The sequence below is a fragment of the Vombatus ursinus genome, unplaced genomic scaffold, assembly GCF_900497805.2.
Source record: "Vombatus ursinus unplaced genomic scaffold, bare-nosed wombat genome assembly UNPS02014820.1, whole genome shotgun sequence".
In the NCBI taxonomy this organism is placed as follows: domain Eukaryota; kingdom Metazoa; phylum Chordata; class Mammalia; order Diprotodontia; family Vombatidae; genus Vombatus; species Vombatus ursinus.
This window is the reverse complement of record NW_020954598.1, coordinates 3,752,914-3,762,808: the sequence shown is the minus strand read 5'-3', so window position 1 is coordinate 3,762,808 and position 9,895 is coordinate 3,752,914. Positions and strand designations below refer to the sequence as shown.

Genomic DNA, 9,895 nt, shown 5'->3' with positions numbered 1-9,895 from the left:
TGTGTGTGTGTGTGTGTGTGTGTGTGTGTGTGTGTGTGAAGATTTTTCATGCGCAGTGATACACATGGTCCCATGACTTAATTTGTCTTGGGCATGGTTTCTGGAGGTTGTTTGGAGTGGGGCACAGCAGCAGGACACCAACTTTTAAATAGATGCTATTATTATCCCATTTTACAGATGAAGAAAGTGACCCTCAGAGAGATTAAGTGGAATGCCCCAAGTTACACAGCTATTAACTGTCTGGGGCAGGATTCTAAACCAGGTCTTCCTGACACCAAGTCCAAAGCTCTATCCACTATATCATACTCTTTTTAATTTGGCTTTCCACCTTCAATCTTTTGGGAAGTAAGTGCAGGTCTATCCCTACTATGTAATAACCAATAATATGATCATCAATAGCTAAACAGATTCAAAAATGATATTTCATAATAGTAACAAGACAGTTTCATTTTGCTATAGAAAACATTTTCTTTGAGAACAAACTATAAAGACCTGGAATTGTTTCTACATACAATTTCCCAGTAATAATGCCATAGAAGTCATTTGCCTCTTACCAACAGAGATGAGTTCCCTTTCTAAGCAGGGTAATTATGTGGTTTGTAAAACTCTACCACAGTGCTACAGTACATGATTAAGTTATTTATGGTTTTGCTTGTATAAACCGACCTGGCCAGCCCCAGACAAAGCTCTGACTTGAGAAAAGTTGAAACCAGAAGACTTCATCTTCTCCAAGATTATATCCAAGGCCTAAAGAGAAAAACAGAATCAAGAGTGATTGTAATGAACTACAGAATTAGGCAAATGCACAATCCTCAAAATTAAATTTTAAGTGCCTGCCATTATGGATGAGGGTTCTGTAGCAGATAATGAAGAATTATCTAATGACTAGGGATTTCTTAAGCAGTGGAATAAATTAATTAAGTAAATAGGAACCAATCAAAAGAAAAAAGTTCAACTACCCCCAAAAAACTCTTTAAACAAGTTGAATTACAAATCACTAATCTTAAAATCCTCTTTTCCTCTCATTCTGTCTTCAAGGGACTCAGTAATATCAACTGCAGAGTGACCCAAATTTTGATATGAAAATATTTGGTTTTCTTGCTTCTTGAATAATCAATAACATGACTTTATAGGGAAATACAAGCAAAGTTTGAGGTTCTCAGTGGCCAGAATCATTGGTTCATAGGGTTTAGAGTAGAAGGAACCTTAAAAAATCATTATTTAGTCCTGTCTCCTCATTTCATGGGTCATAGGAGCATAGGTTCAGGGCTGGGATGGATCTTTGATAAGAGTTCATCTACAGATGAGGAAATGAGGGAGGCCCCGTCGTGTGAAGGGATTTGCTCAAGATCATAGAGATGGTAAAGTCAGAAGTGGGACTCCAAGCCAGGCCTTCAGACTCCTGATTGAATACTCTTTTCACTAAACCATGATACCTCTCTTACATCTGTTTTAAAATAGTCACAATCCTAGTGTTCAGGTCTTCATTGCTGCGTACCAAGCCAAATAACGACAAAAATAAAACCTTCAGGCTTACCCCTACTCTATTCCAATCAGTATTAATCAGTTTGATAATTTACATAAATCATATACGGATAATTAGATAAGTTCTTATAGCAGGCCTCAAACTTTCATGTAATGTTTACTGCTTATTTACCAGTTATGAAGCTCATTTGCACAACCACAAGAATTCTGACAAAGCTATCTCCACCCTGTTTCACTTAAATTCCATGTTTAAACCCAGCGTGGATGGGATGCCTTGATTCTTTGGAAAGTCCCCCAACTTACTTTTGTACCTCCAGACCACCCTCTCTTGCCCAGCATGAGCAGTGACCATCTTATGACCACTTGGTCACTGAAGATGACTCTTGCTTTGTCATCTTAATTTTTGGCCCTCAAGAACAAGTTCTATCAACCAATGAGATTCTGTATTTCACCAGACCTCTTTTGCATATTTGGGTATCAAACCCTATGAAAACAAGGTCCTAGGGACTTGGGACATTTCAGATCATGAGAAAGATCTGAGGTCCACTTCATTAAAGGAGACCGTGGACCCTTTAATAAAGTACCATTGACTCAGAGCTCTGTCTCAGTTTCTTTTATTGTAGGTTGGAAAATTTTAAACTCCACAGGCTAAAGAGAGAGTCAAGAGAGAGCATCCAGGATGGTAAAGGGCCCAAGTTAATGCCACATGCAGATCAATCCAAGGAATTGGGGATGTTTTACTTTGGTTCTTACCTTGACCCACATTAAAACAGGAGAAGTCACTGTGAGCTTGTCAGTATGAACGTGCACTCCACCCTGGGTCCTGGAGGGAAAAGTCAGAGAGTTTACTAGGGGAGACAAGAGGACAATGATTTCTTATAAAGAGAGTGGAGTTTGAGTTTATTGGCTCATTTCTCTGCTTCTAAAACAATTCCCTTGAACTGGACTTTTCCCTTCCAATTCTTTAACATCAGCAGGGAAAGAGATGTCCCAGCCTCCCCAAAGCCATATCTGTTTGTTGTTGTTAAGTCAATTTTTAGTCACATCCAACTCTCCATGACCCCATTTGGGCTTTTCTTGGCAAAGACACTGGAGTGGTTTGCCATTTCCTTCTCCAGATCATTTTACAGATGAGGAAACTGAGGTAAACAGGGTTAAGGGACTTGCCCGGGGTCACACAGCTAGGAAGCATCTGAGGCCAGATTTGAACTCAGGAAGATGAATCTTCGTGACTCCAGGCCTAGCACTCTATATATGCACTGTGCTACCTAGCTGCCCCACCCCAAAGCTGCATCTGCACAATTAGTTATCTGGATAATGTAGACACACACACACACACAAACACACACACACACACATACACACACACACACACACACACACACACCCTTTCAAAAAAATCTGCTTTCATAAGAAAAATGGTTTATTTAGCTTAGATTATCTAAATAGCCCATCTACTTGTCTCAAAATTCACCAGATAATTGCTTGGTACCAGGTTTTATTTCAGCTCCTTAGAAATGGCATGAAAGGAATCAGGGAAGTGAAAGGAGGAAAGGAGCAAAAAGAAAGTAGATATAAAAAAGGGGGAAATGGGATAGTATAAAGGAATTGTTATAAGAGGTAGTGAGACTGCGTAGTTGATAGGATGTTGGACTTGGGGTCAGAAAGACCTGAATTTGAATCCTGCCTCAAACACTAGATATGTAATCCTTGGCAAATCACTTAACCTCTCTGTCTCAATTTCCTCATTTGAGAGGACAATTAGAACACTCGACTTACAGAACTGTCATGAAATAACATATGTAAAATGTTTTGTAATCCTGAAACTGCTATATATGCAATTAGCATATATGTATGTGTGCATGTGCATGTGTGTGTTTGTGCGTGTGTGTGTGTGTGTGTGTGAGAGAGAGAGAGAGAGAGAGACAGAGAGAGAGAGAGAGAGAGATGCTGGCTATTAGCCATAGATGGGGCAGCTAGGTGACCCAATGGATACAGTGCCCAGGCCTGGAGTCAGGAAGACCTGAGTTCAAATCTGACCTCAGACACACACTATCTGTGTGACCCTAAACCAGTCACTTAACCCTACTTGCCAAATCCAGTCCCTAGATTGTTTTTGCATGACTTGAAAGCCAAGAATGGTTTTTACACTTTTAAACTCAATAAAATTTTATTTTAAAATGTAAAAACCATTCTTAAGCATATCTTTTTCTATATTTTTCTTGCTTCCCTTCACCCCAGAACATGTTTAATGCAAAACCATGCTTTGTATGACTTCATAAGTATAATGGGTATTATATTAATTGTTTTCCCAGTGGGTGGAGGAGGGGATGGAAGAAGGGAAAGAATTTGGAATTGAAAATTAAATTTTTAAAAAAATTTTTAATAAAAAAATATTCTTAGCTCATTGCCCTACAGAAACAGACAGTGGGCCAAATTTGACCTGTGGGCCATAGTTGTCTGACCCTTACCCAGGAGCAAGCAGAACAAATCAAATATCTCTTTCCCACAAGCCTTTAAATAATAAAATATAGCTATAATGGATCATCTAAGTCTCACCAGCTCTAAACAACCCCAGTTCCATTAACCATTAGCAAAAGCTTAATTTTTCCCCCAGCTCAGAAATCTTCTTTTCAGGTAGAGCTTAGTTCAGGTATCTCCCCTTCAGGCTTTCCATCCCAATGGGATCTCTCCCCTTTCCCATCTCTTACAACAATCTGTATTTCCTTTCCACCATACCGCATTCTAATTTATGTTCCATGTATGTTGTATTTCTTTCTGTCCCTTACTTATCTCAATTATTAGTCTCTTAAGGGCAGGAATCTTGTATTCTTCTCTGTCATGCTTCAATTTGTATTACAATTATTTCTAAAATTGTCTCTGTGACACTAAATCCTTTAAGAGATACCATCTCATTTATCTTCATCTCCTGTTTGGTGCAAAGTAAAGGACTTTGCACATAGTAGGCACTCAGTAAATGTTTGTTGAATTGATCGAAACTGACCTTTGAAGACTGGTCAGATGTCTTAGAGGAAACTGTGGCAAATATATGGCATGGTCTAAACCTAAGCAACAATTAAATGTTCATAATTTATATCTGGGCACTCACCCAATAGTCTTAAAGGAATTCATCAATGAAATTGAAACTATTGGCCAACTCTGCATGTTGTAACTTGTCACCAACAATCAAATCTATTGTAACTTGTCATCACTAACAATTGTCAATGAACCAAAGAAAAAAAATCCTCCTAGGGCACCTGGTCCATCCCCATAATTTTATATTTTTAATTAGTAAAAGTTTTTTTTAATGTAAATAGTATTTTATTTTTTCCAATCACATGTAAACATAGTTTTCAACATTCATTTTTATAAGATTTTGAGTTTCAAATTTTCTCCCTCCTCTCTCTCCTCTCTCTCCTCCCCAAGATAGCAAGCAATTTAGTATAGGTTATACACGTGCAATCACGTTAGACATTTTCCACATTAGTCACGTTGTGAAAGAGGAAACAGAACAATAGAAAAAAAAACACAAAAACAAAACAAAGTGAATACAGTATGCTTTGATCTGCATTCAGACTCCATCAGTTCTTTTTCCATATGTGGATAGCATTTTCCATGATGAGTCTTTTGGAATTGTCTTAGATCATTGCATTGCTGAGAAGAGCTAAGTCTATCATAGTTTATCCTTGCACAATGTTGTTATTATTGTGTACAACATTCTCCTGGTTCTGCTTACTTCACTCAGCATCAGTCTATACAAATCTTTCTAGGTTTTTCTGAAATCCACCTGCTCATCATTTCTTACAGCACAATAGTATTCCATTACATTCATACGCCACAACTTATTCAGTCATTCCCCAACTGATGGGCATCCCCTCAATTTCGAATTCTTTGCCACCACAGAAAGAGCTGCTATAAACATTTTTCACATGTACAACCCCCTCATTTTAAAGATAAAGAAAATGAGGGCAAGAGAATGGCTTGCAAACAATCATGAAGATTTTATATGGCAGGACAGCAATTGAACCCAGGTTCTCTGACTCCAAGGAGAATGTTTTTTCTGCTATATCATGCTAACCACTGGAGTGGTAAACTGGCTCTCCTGTATACTACTGACAAGTGGTTAAAATCAATACTTAGTGATAGAATCAATGAAAATATAACCAAATAGATCCCCCTCCCTGGACATTTCCAGCTGAGCTTTTTCCACTCAGGCTCTCACTTCTGTCCACCTACTTCCTAGTGGAAAATTGGGTTCTGCCCTTGGAGAGTCCTCCCTGGGCCAGCTATGACCTTATGCTTGCTCAGTTCCGGGCCTCCACATCATTCCTCTGACATGCCCACATATATCTTCCACCCCACCCCACCCCCAGTTCCCCTTTATGATATCTTCACCCATTATCTTAGTTCCTCAGGGGAAGGAACCATTTATCATGCTTTTATTTGTATGCCCAACTCTTAATACAGTGCCTAACACATAGTAAGTGCTTAATAAATGTTCTGTCTTTTGAAAGAAGAATAAAACAAATGTTTAAGGGAAATCTATTAGAATTCTTGAAAGGAGAACAAGTTGGGTTAGGTGAGTATAAATTACCTAGACTTGCAAAATGTACTTGAAAAAATTACACCAAAAAGGAGGTTTTAAAAATGAAGATTCCATAGGCATGTGAGAAAAATGGGGGGTTTCTTAATAGCATTTTTCCCAATTACATGTCAAGACAATTTTTAGCATTTATTTTTACAAGATTTTGAGTTCCAAATTTTTCTCCCTCCCTCCCCTTCCCTCTTCTGAAAGTGGTAGGCAATTTGACATAGGTTATACATGTGCTATCATGTAAAACATATTTCCATATTAGTCACAGTGTGAAAGAAGAAACAGATCAAAAGGAAAAAAAACACAAAAAAGAATAAAGTAAGTGAAAAAAGTGTGCTTCAATCTGCATTCAGAGTCCATTAATTCTTTATAAGGATATGGATGGCATTTTCCTTTATGAGTCCTTTGTACTTGTCTTGGATCATTGTGTTGCTGAGAAGAGCTGAGTCATTCATAGTTAATTATCACACAATGTTGCTGATACTGTGTACAATGTTTTCCTGGTTCTGCTCGTTTCACTTTGCATCAGTTCATACAAGTCTTTGCAGGTTTTTCTGAAATCTGCTTCTTCATCATTTCTTATTGCACAATAGTCTTCCATTGCATTCATATATCACAGCTTGTTCAGCCATTCCCCAATTGATGGGCATCCCCTTATTTTCCAATATTTTGCTACCACAAAAATGACTGCTATAAATAGTTTTGTACATGTAGGTCCTTTTCGCTTTTTTATGATCTCTTTGGGATACAGACCTAGTAGTAATATTGCTGAATCAAAGGATATGTACCATTTGGTTGCCCTTTGGGTATAGTTCCAAATTGCTCTTCAGAATGACTGGATCCATTCACAACTCCACCAACAGTGCATTAGTGTCCCAATTTTCCCACATCCTCTACAACATTTATTATTTTCTTTTTTTTGTCATATAGGCAATCAGATAGGCATGAGGTGGTGCCTCAGAGTTGTTTTAATTTGCATTTCTCTCATCAAGAGTGATTTAGAGCACTTCTTTATATGTCTATAGATAGCTTTGATTTACTCATCTGAAAACTGCCTGTTCATATCCTTTGACCATTTACCAATTGGGGAATGGCTTGTATTCTTATTAATTTGACTCAATTCTCTACATATTTCAGAAATGAGACCTTTATTTTTGTGGTGGCAAAGAATTGGAAATTGATGGGATGCCCATCAATTGGGGAATAGCTGAACAAGTTGTGAATGTAATGGAACATGAATGTAATGGAAAACTATTGTGCTATAAGAAATTATGAGTAGGCAGACTTCAGAAAAACCTGGAAAGACTTAAATTAACTGATGCCAAGTGAAGTGAGCAGAAGCAGGAGAACACTGTACACAGGAACAGCCACAATGTGCAATGACTAACTGTGACAGACTCATCTCGTCTCAGCAGTACGAAGATCCAAGACAGAAAGGACTTATGATAAAAAAATCTGTCCACATCCAGAAAAAGAACTGTGGAGTCTGAATGCATATCAAAGTACATTACTTGATCTCTCTTTTTTCTTTTTTTTTTTGTTTGTTTCTTCTTTCTCGTGGTTTCTCCCATTGGTTCTAATTCTTCTTTACAAGATGACTAATGTAAAAATAGGTACTATATAAAAAAAGAAAGAAATGAGGCCTTTATCAGAGATACTTGCTATAAAGATTGTTTCCCCACTTTCTGCTTGTCTTCTAATCTTGGTTGCATTTGATTTTGTTTGTTTAAAAGCTTTCTAAATTAATATAAGCAAAATCATCTATTTTACATTTTTTAATGCTCTCTATCAAGTTGTTTGGTCATGAGTTCTTTCCTTCTCCATAGACCTGACAGGTAGACTATTCTTTGATCTTCTAATTTGCTTATGAGATCACCCTTTATGTCTAAATCATGGACTCATTTTGACCTTATCTTCTTGGTATATGGTATGAGATGTTGGTCCATACCTAATTTGTGCCCTACTGTTTTCCAGGTTTCCCAGCTGAGTTCTTATCCCAGGGTCTTGGGTATTTGGGTTTATCAGACTCTAGGTTACAATGGTCATTTATTACTGTGTCTTCCACTATTTCTTCCTGTAACTCACTTAACTTCTCCTTTAAGAATCTGGATGCTGACTACACAAGTATGACCTGCTTCGAGTTGCTTGTCTTCTCAGTGAGGGTGGGTGGGGAGGGAGGAAGGGAGAGAATTTGGAACCCAAAGTTTTAAAAACAAATGTTAAAAAATTGTTTTCACATGCAACTGGAAAATAAGATATACAGGCAATGGGGTATAGAAATCTATCCTGTCCTACAGGAAAATAAAAGAGGAAGGGGATAAGAGAAGGGGGGGAGAAATAGAAGGGAGGGTAGATTAGGGGAAAGGGTATTCAGAATGCATGCTGTCTTGGGATTGGGGGAGGGATAAGATGGGGAGAAAATTTGGAACTCAAAATCTTATAGAAGTGAATGTTGAAAACTAAAAATAAATAAATTAACAAATCTTAAAAAAATAATCTGGATGCTATTCCATTTGGTGCATATATGTTTAGTACTGATATTACTTCATTGTCTATGGTACTTTTTAGCAAGATGTAGTTTCCTTTCTTTTACTCTTTTAATTAGGTGTAGTTTTGCTTTTATTTTGCCTTGCGATCAGGATTGCTATTCTTGCTTTTTTTTTTTACTTCAGTTGAAATACAATAGATTCTGCTCCAGCCCCTTACCTTTTGATCACTAACTGTATATTTCCCTCCAACCTATTTTTCTTCCTATTTGTCCTCCCTCTCCTTTCATCCTTTCCCTCTTCAACAGTGTTCTGCTTCTGTCTACTGCCTCCCCGAGTCTGCCCTCTCTTCTGTCAATCCAACACTGCCCCCACTCCTGCCCACCTTTATTTAATCTTCTCCCCTCCTACTTTCCTGTCAGGTAAGATAGATTCCTATGTTCAACTAATTAAGTATATTATTCCCTCATTGAGCCAATAGTGATGAGAGTAAGGCTCAAGTGGTGCCAATTGCCCATTCCCATCTCTCCTTCCATTATAATAGATTTTTCTCACCCCTTCATATGAAATAATTTACCCCATACTACCTCTCCATTCCTTCTGCATCCAGTGTACTCCTCTTTCTCATCCCTTAATTTTTTTATATTATTCCCTCAAATTCCCCTTATACTCGTACCCTCTATGCATATTTCTTCTAGCTGTACTATTAGTGGTACAATTTTTAAGTATTACAAGTATCATCTTCCCATGTGGGGATGTAAACAATTCAGCTCCATTGAATCCCTTATGTTTTCTTTTCCTTTTTTGCCTTTTTAGACTTCTCTTGAGTCTTGATGTTAGAGATCAGTTTTTTTGTTCAATGCCAGTCTTCTCCTTATGAAAGCTTGAAATCATTCTATTTTATCAAATGTCCTTTTTTTAAAAAAAAAAAAGCCCTTGAAGTATTATGCTTACTTTTGCTGGTTAGGTGATTCTTGGTTGTAATCTTAGTTCCTTTACCTTCCAGAATATCATGTTCCATGGCCTCTGATCCTTTAATGTTGCAGCTGCTAAGTCCTGTGTAATCCTGATTGTGGCTCCTTGACACTGAATTGTTTCTTTCTGGCCACTTGTGTTATTTTTTCCTTGACCTGATAGTTCTGAAATTTGGCTATAATGTTCCTTGAAGTTTTTATTTTGGGATATCTTTCTTGAGGTGATTGGTGGATTCTTTCAATGCCTGTTTTGTCCTCTGGTTCCAGAATATCAGGGCAGTTTTCCTTGATAATTTTTTGAAAGATGCTGTCCAGGTTCTTTTTTTAATTGTGGCTTTCAGGTAGTCCAATAATTC

At 37.6% G+C, this 9,895-nt stretch overlaps 1 protein-coding gene across 1 annotated transcript in view; it reads right to left on the bottom strand.

The window, feature by feature from the left end:
- XYLB (xylulokinase) overlaps positions 1–9,895 on the bottom strand; it is a 222,373-nt gene that overhangs the window by 184,522 nt on the left and 27,956 nt on the right. Inside the window, exons 3-4 of the mRNA XM_027836833.1 lie at positions 2,239–2,308; positions 667–747 (exon numbers count right to left, since the gene is read on the bottom strand). Of these exons, the coding sequence (XP_027692634.1) occupies positions 667–747; positions 2,239–2,308 (151 nt within the window). The remainder of the gene's footprint in view (positions 1–666; positions 748–2,238; positions 2,309–9,895) is intronic.